This window comes from Tupaia chinensis, unplaced genomic scaffold (genome assembly GCF_000334495.1).
Source record: "Tupaia chinensis unplaced genomic scaffold, TupChi_1.0 Scaffold138517_1, whole genome shotgun sequence".
Lineage (NCBI taxonomy): Eukaryota > Metazoa > Chordata > Mammalia > Scandentia > Tupaiidae > Tupaia > Tupaia belangeri.
Genome location: NW_006198412.1, coordinates 2,096,414 through 2,109,202, shown reverse-complemented (window position 1 = coordinate 2,109,202; position 12,789 = coordinate 2,096,414). Strand labels below are relative to the sequence as shown.

At 45.1% G+C, this 12,789-nt stretch overlaps 1 protein-coding gene across 1 annotated transcript in view; it reads left to right on the top strand.

Moving 5' to 3' along the window:
- Positions 1 to 921: 921 nt before the first annotated feature.
- Positions 922 to 12,789, top strand: part of VTCN1 (V-set domain containing T cell activation inhibitor 1) — a 75,648-nt gene continuing 63,780 nt past the window's right edge. The window contains exon 1 of the mRNA XM_006161394.2: positions 922 to 1,098. Within this exon, the coding sequence (XP_006161456.1) occupies positions 1,067 to 1,098 (32 nt within the window). The 5' untranslated portion in view covers positions 922 to 1,066. The remainder of the gene's footprint in view (positions 1,099 to 12,789) is intronic.

Sequence of the window (12,789 nt, the reverse complement as noted above, 5' to 3'; positions counted from 1 at the left end):
TACAAATAGAACTACCATATGATGCAGCAATCCCAAACCTGGGTATCTACACAAAGGACAGGAGAATGCTAGTCAGAAAAGCGCTTGCACATCAATGTTTATTGTGGCATTATTCACAATTGCTAAGACATGGGAACAACCCACATGTCCACGAACAGATGAATAGATTGAAAGTGTGGCACATATACTCTATGGAATACTATTTGGCTATAAAAACAAACAAACAAAAACAAGACCCTGGCATTTGATAGAAAGTGGTTGAATATGGAAGATTTATTACTGAGTGAAACAAGCCAGGCTATGAAAGAGAAATATTGTATGTCTTCACTTAATACATACCAATTGTCCACACTTTATGGTAGAGATGAAAAGATTGGAGGACATAAAAGCAGTGAAAATAGTTATGAACACTGGAGACAGTGTGTAGAAAGGGTGGGAGAAGGGAAGACTACAGGGAAGGAAATCAGGGAGAAAAATAGAGAGGCAAGACATTTGTGGGACACAGAAATGGTTTATTGCCTGTTGATGATAATGTGTATAGTGTTCTCAACTGGACTGGTCTGAGGTGTATTTCATGTTGGGTAAATTCTCTTTATCAGCCAAATGATATATAGTGATCAAATGTTTTAAAGAAAGAAAATAAGGAGCAGGCAGGAGAAGAAGAAGAAAAAGAAGAAGAAAAGAAGAAAAAAATTGCCATTCCAAGAGCTCCTTTCCAGTCAGGAGGAAGACAGGTGCTGCATACAAAACCTGAAGCAAGGGCCTAGGGAGCTTTTCCTTCCCATCCTCTGAAGAGGTCAGTGCTTGGAAAGGCAGCTCTAAGCCCTTGGCATCATTGCCTGGCCAGGGGGAGGCAGCCACCCGTGCCTGCAGGGAATTCTGCACAGCAGAGTTGTTTCCTCATACCTGGGCCGTCCACAGCTGCTTGCACCACTCCCGGCCAGAGCGCACTATTTAAGGCAGCACACAAGAGCCGGCTGTGAGTCACCGCTCCCAGGAGGGCTGTGGCTGCTCCCCTTTACCTCAGCACAAGGCCACACCGTGGGAAGGAACCCTTCTCCTCGCCATGGCCTCCCTGGGGCAGGTCATCTTCTGGAGGTAGTGTATCTTCTCTCTATCCTTACAGGTGAGGGTGACAGGGGTGAGGTCTTTGGAGGTGCCGAGGACAGCAGGGCTGTACCTTTATCTGATCCAGCTCTAGACCATGGGAACTTGACTAGAGAAGAGCCTTACTGGATTCAATTTTATGTCACACCCTAGCCCCTTGGGCATTTGTGCAGGGTTAGGGAGGTTTTTGGTGGGTGCCTGCCATGAGAGATGGGACCTGCTGGGGCAGCTCTGAACTGAGGAGAGTGTGTGCCAGGCTGCCAGCTCTACTGAGATGTCAAGTCCTGAGAACTATGGGGGTATGAAGCAGGGCAACCAGGGGCTGTTGGGTTGAATGGAAAGGAATCAATGACCGATGGTGGGTGGGCTGCAGGAGTACCCTCATAGGCCCCCAGGATGAAGGAGGTGAACATGCCATGGGTCCTCTCTGTGGTGTGATTTCTTGGTACTGCTGAGCAGTTCACACCAATAGCTCAGGGATGGGGTTTCTAGTTTTCCTGGGTGCTCCTGAGAAAGGAGACCTTTGCTGCTAATTCTGCTGCTGTCTAACTCCCCAGAGATGAAGGAAAAAGCAGGTCCCCTCCCCTACTTTTTGCCTCTCTCATTTAGCTATGTTCTAGTAGCCTCTTTTTCCCTTGAGACATCATTCACCTTCCTGAGAAGAAAGCAGTGGAAATGAAGGGCTTTCTTGAAATGGTTAGTGATTCCATCTACCACAACTCACGACCATGTCTAGGAAGACTGTTATGTGTTAGTTCTAGGGATTGTTTGAAGGACCAGTCTCCCCATTCTAATTCTTAAGAAAAGAAGGGAGGCCTGAAGGGAAGAAGCAACAGGAAGACACCTTAGACTAACGGCGACAGTTTGTGACGAGGTTGAGGAAACAACATTACATTCCAGGGGTAGCCTAGAAAATTCTTTTTTCTTGAAGCAAAACATCAGCTCTCTCACTCACGCTCAGCTGAAATCATCAGCCCTGTAGCGAGGATCAGGGGCTCTAAATGGTAGCTGGGACTGCCTGTACCTCATTCCCCTTCTTGTGTCTGGCAAGGACAGGGAGAAAAGGCAGGTGGTGGGAGGAAGGCTTCCATCTAGACTTTTGTGCCTTGAGAAGCACCTATGTCAGAGGAGGTGGCGTTGTAGGAGCACCTTTCCCCTGCCCTGCACTAGGTGCCTTACAGTAACATCTCCCTGAATCCCCACCACTGCCTGTGAAGGTTCATTATCACCTTGGAGAAGTTAAGTCATTTGCTCTAGGCCACAGGGCTGTGTGTAAGGGACAACTTCAAACCCACTGTACCTAATTCTGACACTTCATGCTCTCCCGCTGCCTGTCCCAGTTCCCCCCACCTCATTCCTCCAGTTTAGGTCCCATGGATGGGAAACCTCCTCATGCAACAAGTGGCTCTGTTGTTCCAAAGACAGAGGAGTGTGTGGGCTTTCTAATAATACATTACAACCAGCCCGACTGGTTCTGCTAGAGGATTAGCAGGAGGTGGGTGCTCAGAATTCCGATCCCCCACCCTTTAGAGACCCATTGGAATCTACAGGCTCCCCTTGTTGACCCCAGCATGCCTTGTTAGCTATTCATGCTCTGCAGTTACAAAAGCAGTGACAAACCACAAGAGTGGCAGATCCTTTGTGCAAAGGGGCCACCAGGAAATACGCCAATGAGCAAATTTAGTAAGAAGCAGGATCTGAAAAGATTGTCTCAGGGATGCAGGTGGAGCCCACCTGGGGGAACCTGGTGTGCACTCTTGGCCCTGAAAAACCTCTCTCTGACATGATTTCCTTAATTCATACGGATACCTCTCATTGCAGTGATCCTGACTGTGGGGATACAGGAGAGCTCACGAGAGGGCCTGTTGTCCTCTGCATACCCAGTTGATTATTCTCTTAAATAATTATGAGAGCTGAATACCTTCTAATCTCACTCTCAAAAAGCATGCTGCTCAGGAACGGAACACTGATGGGCAGTTTTCCTGGGCCTGGCCTCCTTAGCACCTCCAGGAGCTGTGTGATCAGAAATCTCTCTCCCCATAGTGGCTGTCAATGGCAGCAGCATGTACTCATGGAACATTTGTTGAGTGCCTACTGTTCTGAGGGGGTGACAATATAAACTGGGCACCTGCTCTGTGCTAGGTGTCATACTAGGCACTGGGCAAAGGCGGCTAAGATGCTGAGAAGGCTATAGCCTGATGAGAGAAAGACTCCCAAAGAGACAGTTCCCTTGTGTCATTTCTAAGTCATGTGACAATAAGCACAGGATGCAATGGGAGCACTTGCTCAGCCATGGCTTTGGGGGAGGTTTCCTGAGCTGGATGATAGCTGGACTGAGTCTTGAAAGTGAGTTGCTGTGATTCAAGTGAAGATGAGTGGAAAGGGCACAGTAGGTAGAGGGAACAGAATAAAATAAGATAAAGTTCATGAACCAGCATGGTGTATTGGAAAGCTGCAAGCTCTGTATTATCATCACAACTTGATGTTTGAAAGAGGGAGTGCCCGGAGACGAGGCTGAGAGGCCATACCAGGTCATGGTGGACCCTATATAGCAGACTCGGAGCCAGGAATTTGTTGTGGGTGATGAGGATCCCTTGAAGGCTGTAAAGCAGGGAATTTTGATGACACTCATCTTACATGGGCAGTAAGCTTGGAGGCAAAAACAACTGGGAAACAGTTGCAGTTGAAGTATAAGGAATGATAAAGACCTGACATAGAAAATGATAGTGTATGTCCAGAAGAGGGAAATAGATTCAAGATGTAGCATTGTGAAATCCGGTAAATGACTAGAGGGGCGAGTAGGGTGGTATACATTAGAGTGGTTGAGGCAAAAGATGAAGCCTAGAATGACTATTACGCTTCTAGAATGAATTGGGGGATTAAAAAAAAAAAAAGAGGGGAGAGTTACTTAACTTAGTCATGTGTTGAATCTGAGAGTCCCCTGAAAACTTAGGAAGAGAATCTCAGGGGGCAGCAGAAGGCATGAGGCTGAAACTAGGAGAGGTCAGGGCTGGAGCATTAATCTTTTACAGGAGAAAACGGTCATATGGTGTGTCTTCTAAGGACAGCACATGGAGAGAGAGGATTAGGGGGCTATGGATGGAAAGCTAAAGAATACCAGCTTTGGGGCCAGCAGGTGGTGTGGTGGTTAAGGCACTGGACTCCCTCATGGCTGACTGTGGTTTGAGTCCTAGATCCGGCTGCTTGCTTTCTCACTTTCCTTCTCTCTCTTTCTGTCTCTCTCTGGTCAACTTCAATAAAATAAAATAATGACAATAAAATTAAATAAAATACTTCTTTAAGAAAAAAAAAGAACACCAATTTTTAAGTTGACTTAGGAAGTAGGAATAGGAAAGGGAGTTGACAAAAGAGCTGGGAGTGAATGGTGGGAGGAGTAGGAAGAGGGCTGGTTAGAGAAGCATGAATGTCAGAGTGCACTGGGGAAGAGGGAAAAGAGGAGAATTAGTTAACTAACCACATACTTTTTTTGCTCCTGTCAAGGGTACACCAGCTTCTGAGTATGATGGTCTTTCCTCATCACTACTCTCACTGCAGTTCTATTTATTTCTTTTGAGGTTCAATTCCAATCCCACTTGTTTGAAGTCTTCCTAGTGGCCATTAATTGCCCTTTTGTTTATAGTCAACCATTTTTAATGAATGTCAATTCCTAGTGCCCACCTGTTTCCCTCAATAGGGTTAGCTCCTTGAGAGTCTGAACTTTGTCTTGGTCATTGCTGTGTGGGAAGGCAATGTACTGCGACAGTTATGTATCAGGCCCTGGACTCAGGCTGCCTAGGTTCAAATCCTTGTGCCATTTTAAAGGCTTACCCTCTATAAGCCTCAATTTCCCTGTCTATAAAATGGGGCCGATAATAAACTTCTAGGGTTGTGTGAATGATATGTAATAATTACATGCCCAGCACACCTTAAGAGTTCCGTAAATGTTAGCTATAGGCATTATACACAACTCCCTCTACAGTGCCTGGTACATGGCTGACTCTACAAAAAATCTGTTAATTTCAATTCTATAACTCCATGGGCTCTCCTGCCCCTAAAATAAAAGTTCTGGTGGGGGTCTACTTTGTATTGTTTACCACTTAGAAACAGTTAACTCAGGACCAGCAGATGGTGTAATGGTTATGTTGCTGGACTCTCATATAGTCGACCTCAGTTCGAGTTCCAGACCCAGCAGCTTCAAACTTACACCAGGCATGTGTGCATGCCCAAGATCCCAAGAGGATAAGGGAGGAGAAGGGATTGTGATGTGGCCACTCCCCACCCCGGGGGTGATTTCTTGCTTTCTGTGTCTCTGGCGAGCATACATGCCCTATCGCAAAAAACTCTCTAAAAAAAAAAAAAAAAAAAAAACAAAAAAAAAAACAGTTAACTCTAACAGAACTCTAGAGAATATTCATACTGTTTTCCAGATTCTTGTTTTGGAAAGAAAAAAAAAATTAAGCCCACCTCACCTTTTGTGGTCCATGAGCCTGGGACATAATCCTCTACATCTGAGGATGCTAGGGTTAGACTGTATTAAATGTCTGGTTTGCCAGGTCCAAGAATCAAAAGGTAGTGGTATGGAGCTTCAGGGTAGGTGAGGTGAGTCTGGAAGGTCCTTGTGTGTACAAGCTCAGTATCTAGATCTTCCTGATGTAGCACAGCTGACAGCAAGAGCAACAACCTTCAGGGCAGTTAGAGCGATGGAACTAAGACCAAGCACTCAGCGATGCTTAATTAGCTAAACCACCTCACACTCTTAATTATTTCCATTTCATAGATGCACATATTGAGGCAAGATAACTTGCCTGTGTCTCCTATCCAGACAATGGCAAAACCGACAAGTTATACCTCATTTTCTTTTTTTTTTAAGAGGTTTTTGCTATAGGGCACATGCGCTCGCCAGCCAGACAGAGACAGAGAGACAGAAAGCGAGAAATCACCCCCCAAGGGGGATGGCCACGCCGCAATCCCTTCTCCTCCATTCTCCTCTCGGGATCTTGGGCACGCACGCACACGCGCCCGGTGTGAGTTTAAGCCCCCGGGTCCAGGACGCGAACCACGGTCGACTATGTGGGAGTCCAGCAACATAGCCATTATGCTAACTGCTGGCCCCTCATTTTCCATACTGATTTTTATGAGAAACTTCTCTTTCTAATCAGCTCTGCCTCATCTCCTGCTACTTAAAACAGAACTCGGTTCATCACTGGCAAAAAACTAACCCCCCTTAGTGACCAGTGACTGCTTAGCTGGCCAAGAAGGGAGTTGTCCCCAGGACAGTCTGGAGCCCATAGATTGTTGGTCTGCATTGTTCCAGTCAGCTGCTTTGCATGAATGAGTACAGGAGTAAGAAGTGACTGAATTATCTACTTTCGGAGCTTCAAATTTTGGAAAGTCAGTATACTCTCTCAGTTTATCCATGGGATAATCAAAATAAAGTTTGCAGCTTGCCCAGGGATCACGTAGTTAAAGAATGGTAGAGTGTCTTCATTGATCCTGTATTGCCCAGTAACCCTAGCTAACATCTGTGTTGGACTCCAGTAGACCACATTTTACCTAAGCATCAGGAATCCTCAAATCTGAGAGAACAAAGCTTCATTCATGTTTACCTTTGACAAATAAAAAAGTAGAAATAATGTGGATCCTGGTGTTAATCCAATCTGTGTACATAATCCAGCTCTCCACTTCCTAGCTGGATGACCTCAAGTATGTTACTTAACTTCTCTGTCTTCATTTCCTTATCCGTAGATGGGGTGTTAATAATAGTAACTAGCTTGTAGGGTTGTTGTGAAGACTGCATGATTAATACCTATAAAGAGTTCAGAGCAGCATCTTGAATATAGTTAGAATTTTATTTGTTAATTAGGCTTATTAAATGATTCCCTCTCAAGACTTTTTACAGGATAATAAAATGATGTGGAAGGACAAAAAGGAACATCAAGACCAACAATAGCAGTTGGGTTTAAGGAACCTTTACATCTGGAATCTTCTGAGATTTCAGTGGACTCAAGGGAGCTTCTTTCTAGTCCTTGTTCTATGAGACACAGGACAATCCTTACCCACCTGAGGTGGAGAACTAGATGAACTCTAAGGCCCTCGCTTATCCCAACTCTCACCTCAGTATTCAAGGTGAGGTGTGACTAGGAGTACCAGCTGCACCTGGGACTGCTAGAAATGCAAAGTCTCAGGTTTAGGGGCCAGATGGTGGCATAGGGAGTAAGACACTATGCTGTGCAAGGGTGACCCACATGGGAAGATTCTGGGTTTTCATCTGCAGATCTCTCTGAGCATGTTGGCCCATGCATGTCCATGATCTGGACTAGCTAGGGCTGGGGGTGAATTATAGAATCAGGACTCTGTTTTTCTGTTTGTTTTTAAAAATTATTTATTTATTTAATTGCATTTGTTATTATTATCTATTTTTTAATTTGATCAGAGAGAGACAGGGAAAGTAAGAAAGCAAGCTGCCAGGTCCGAGATTCAAACTGGAGTCAGTTGTGTAGGAGTCCAGCACCTTGACCACCATGCTATCTGCTGGTCCCAAATCAGGACTCAGGACTCTGTTAGGAATTTTCTCTCTCTCTTTACCCACCCCTGCCTTTTCTTTTTCTGAAGAAGCAAATAAATAAGTTTAAAATGGGAAAAGAGGGGATGAGTCTGTGGCTTAGAGGTTAAGGAAGTCTGGTCCCACATGACTGTCTGCTGTTCGAATCCTGATCCTTGAGGCTTGTAAACACTCCAGTGTACATGCAGGCACCAAATCTCAACAGGATGCCGAAATGGAAGAGAAGGAATTGAGGTGTGGCTATGCCTCACTTGGGGAGGAGGCAGTGTTCTCCTCATCTGGCAAATGCAAGTGCCCTGGCAATTAAGGAAAAAAACAAAAAAGGAAAAGAAAAAAAAAAAAAAGGAAATGCAAAGTCTCAGGCCCTACTCCAGACCTGCTAAATTGGAAGCTCTGGGGTGGGGCCCAGTAATCTGTGGTTTAACAAGTTGTCCAGCCTTCCTGAACTTGACACGTAGGTTAGCAATCTCTCTGGACTTCCTGACTCCTCAGGGAAAGCGCAAAAATTTCATTCAGATAGATATAAATTTCACCTAGAATCATTTATCATTTCACATTCTTGAGAAATGTTCTAAAGAGCAACAGATGGGTCTTGATGAAAATAAAAGGAAAGACATGAAGTTTCTACAGGTGAGATACCCAGATTATATTTCTCTCTATATTAGCTTTTCACAGTCACAAACCATCTGCCTGGAATACTACAAGTTCACTCTCACATCACTTCCAAGTGTATTCCTGCTACTCCCAGCACAGCAGTAACGGGGAAAGGGCAGATGCTGCCGTCTATGTCACACACACACCCCACCCCCGCTTTTCCTAAAGATTTAGAACAAGAAATTTCATAGAATAAAAACCATGAAAGATTTGAGTGACAAAGCATCCATAAAATGTAGGGGCACTGCACTGTCTCTTTTACCTTCCTATCTTGCCTCCTCGTTGTGTTTTCTTGGCACCCCTGTCCCTAGAAAGGCCATTTCGCAACTCCTCTCTTCAATCTTCTTACAACCCCCATCCTCTCTCCCCACCCCAGTCTCAGATGATTGCCTTGCTTCATCTTTCACTGAGGAAACAGAAGCCAGCAGACAGGTGCTCCTTCATCTTTCGTTCCCAAAACTACCTGCTACACTCATCCATGCCCTCTTTCTCTGCCTCTCCTCCTGGTACCAGATTTGCCCAGCTCCTATCAAAGGTCAACCCTTCTGTGCCCTGGGCCCATCTCGTCTTCTCACTTCATGAGATGACACCATCAATCTCTCCTCTGCTCCTCTTTTATCGCTGTCGACATGCAAGCCACGTGTTGGCATTTCCTCTTAAAGGAAAAACCTTCTCTGTCTCATAACCTCTCTGGCTACCCACCCATCTCTCTCTTTTTTTTTTTTTTTTTTCCTTCTCAGAAGCCTGTTGCAAGTATTGTCTGGAGTGATCATGCCGGCTTCCTGGCACAGTGAAGGGCGTGTGATGTGGTAGTTCTGAGCACAGACTGGAGCCAGGCTGTCTAGGTCTGTCCAGTCCCAGCTCTGCCACTTTACAGCTGTGTGACCTTAGGCAAGTTATGTATCCTCTCTGCGCCTGGGTTCCTCATCTGTAACAGGAGGATATTAGAACCTTCATCAGAAGACTGCTGTGAGAATTACACTGGGTTAATATATGCAAAGCACTTCGCAGACACTTATAAACCACAAATTCTTTTATTATTCACTCAGCTTACTCTAGTTGGATTTTGTCCCCACTATATGAAAATATTGCTCCTGTCTGTGCCTCTAAGAACTTACACATTTACTTCTGTTACCTTACCTGTCTTCGAGACAGCATTCAACCAGATATCCCCACTTCCTCCTCCTTGAAACACTTCCTTTGCTTTGCATGACACTACACTTCCCTTATTTCCTTCCTTCCCTCTAAGCCTTTGACATGTATTAGGCCTCTTAGAGTTGGTCTCTGCTGCTCTACACCTGGTCCAATGCATGCTACCCGACATGGCTTGAAACACCAGGCTCTGCATCCTAGGGAACAGGCCTTTGACATAAGGACATACCCTTGTATGCATTTCCTATGCTTGATGGCCACTTCTATTCTTTGTCAAAAGGCCTCAGAGTCCAGGAACAAAAGATAACAATAAAGGGGCAATTATCTTTTAAAGCAACTGGTATGAACTTTATAATGTCCTGTGAGACATGTTAGGGTAAATCACATAATAGCACATAATAGTGTGAGAGAGTGTCTCCTAGACTACAGAAGTCAGCCCTTAAAGTTTGGGATAAGGGTTATAGTCAGGTCCTGGTAGAAAGCCCCGGAACAGGAGAATTAGACAAAGAAATTACTCCAGTCAAGAAGCTGATCTTTGATTTCAGCTTCTACCTGAAAGGGTACTACTTTCTAGTTGCTGGGTTGCTTTCCTTTCTTTCTTTATTTCTTTTTTTCTTTTCTTTTTTTGGAGAGGATTTTTTGCTATAGGGTGCGTGTGCTCACCAGAAAGACAGAGAGAGCCAGAGAGAGAAAGGAAGAAATCACCGCCCGAGGGGGATGGCCATGCCACAATCCCTTCTCCTCCATTCTCCTCTCGGGATATTGGGCATGCATGCACACGCACCCTGCGTGAGTTTAAGCCACCGGGTCCAGGACTCGAACCACGGTCGACTACATGGGAGTCCAGTGACATAGCCATTACACTAACTGCTGGTCCCGGTTTCTTTCCTTTCTTGAAGATTTTTTTTTTTTTTTTTCCTTCTCAGAAGCCTGTTGCAAGTATTGTCTGGAGTGATCATGCCGGCTTCCTGGCACAGTGAAGGGCGTGTGATGTGGTAGTTCTGAGCACAGACTGGAGCCAGGCTGTCTAGGTCTGTCCAGTCCCAGCTCTGCCACTTTACAGCTGTGTGACCTTAGGCAAGTTATGTATCCTCTCTGCGCCTGGGTTCCTCATCTGTAACAGGAGGATATTAGAACCTTCATCAGAAGACTGCTGTGAGAATTACACTGGGTTAATATATGCAAAGCACTTCGCAGACACTTATAAACCACAAATTCTTTTATTATTCACTCAGCTTACTCTAGTTGGATTTTGTCCCCACTATATGAAAATATTGCTCCTGTCTGTGCCTCTAAGAACTTACACATTTACTTCTGTTACCTTACCTGTCTTCGAGACAGCATTCAACCAGATATCCCCACTTCCTCCTCCTTGAAACACTTCCTTTGCTTTGCATGACACTACACTTCCCTTATTTCCTTCCTTCCCTCTAAGCCTTTGACATGTATTAGGCCTCTTAGAGTTGGTCTCTGCTGCTCTACACCTGGTCCAATGCATGCTACCCGACATGGCTTGAAACACCAGGCTCTGCATCCTAGGGAACAGGCCTTTGACATAAGGACATACCCTTGTATGCATTTCCTATGCTTGATGGCCACTTCTATTCTTTGTCAAAAGGCCTCAGAGTCCAGGAACAAAAGATAACAATAAAGGGGCAATTATCTTTTAAAGCAACTGGTATGAACTTTATAATGTCCTGTGAGACATGTTAGGGTAAATCACATAATAGCACATAATAGTGTGAGAGAGTGTCTCCTAGACTACAGAAGTCAGCCCTTAAAGTTTGGGATAAGGGTTATAGTCAGGTCCTGGTAGAAAGCCCCGGAACAGGAGAATTAGACAAAGAAATTACTCCAGTCAAGAAGCTGATCTTTGATTTCAGCTTCTACCTGAAAGGGTACTACTTTCTAGTTGCTGGGTTGCTTTCCTTTCTTTCTTTATTTCTTTTTTTCTTTTCTTTTTTTGGAGAGGATTTTTTGCTATAGGGTGCGTGTGCTCACCAGAAAGACAGAGAGAGCCAGAGAGAGAAAGGAAGAAATCACCGCCCGAGGGGGATGGCCATGCCACAATCCCTTCTCCTCCATTCTCCTCTCGGGATATTGGGCATGCATGCACACGCACCCTGCGTGAGTTTAAGCCACCGGGTCCAGGACTCGAACCACGGTCGACTACATGGGAGTCCAGTGACATAGCCATTACACTAACTGCTGGTCCCGGTTTCTTTCCTTTCTTGAAGAGAGCCCAAGGTTTGGTGATTCTCCTTGCAGCTAAGACAGAAGAAGCCAGAATTGATAGGAAGGTTATTATGTCATTCTAGTGGCCTTAGTTTTGGGGATCTTTGACTAATGACCTTAATAAAAGGTGATGACAATTAGAAAAAATCAGCTAAGTTTCCCATTCCCCTGCTACAGTCACCTTTCCCTTAGAGACAGGTCTATGGGTCCCTGTAGAGGAACTCTGCCTTTGGGGTACTTACTCGTTGCCAGTTCCTTTGCAAGGGCAATACACAAGAAATGTTGGGAACAGGTTTGTAAATTGCTGCTGGCCCAGAGCCTGGGAATAAAGCTGCATTTGGGATTGAGACAGAGGTTGGGGGAGAAGGGAGACAGAACTTTACACACAGCGGTTCTTTTATATGAGGGGTTCCCCACCAAGCTATGGGAAGAAGGAGGTACCTCTCAGTTGCTATGTCTTTCTGGTCAGCAGCTCTGTAATTGTGATGTAGCTGTGCTGGGAGTCTCTCCTGCAACCCAGGCTTTGCCTAGACAGAAGTATTCCCTTGGGTAGTGACAACCTCACTGTCCACAAACAGGCTGCTGAGGGACTGTTGGGGCAGTAGCCTAAGCAAGACTTGGAAGACATTTTCCCAAGGACACTAAAAATGGGAGCTAGATTCACATAAAAGTCCATAAAAGTCTTTGCATTTTATACTGTAGCTGTAATAGTGAGTTCATGATAGGAATGTTTTCTGCTGTTGTCATTTTGGAATTGTATAGTATTTGTGAAACACTGGGGTTCAACAGGTTTTTGAGGCCTTGCAGGAAAAGCTAATCATCATTTACAGTGTTACTATAGGATCCTGTTCAAAATACCAAATAACCTATTTAAATGCAACCTTCAGAAAAGAGCCATTGGGACCCAGCCACAGTAGTGCATGCTGGTTGATGGCCTGGATTTGATTTCTGGCCCTCTAAAAGCAAGGCACAGTTGGTGCACTCCTGTGGTCCCAGCTACGCAGGATGCTGAGGCAAGATTGCAAGATAGCAAGACCCTGTCTTAAAAAAAAAAAAAAAAAAAAAAAGGGGAGCGGGGG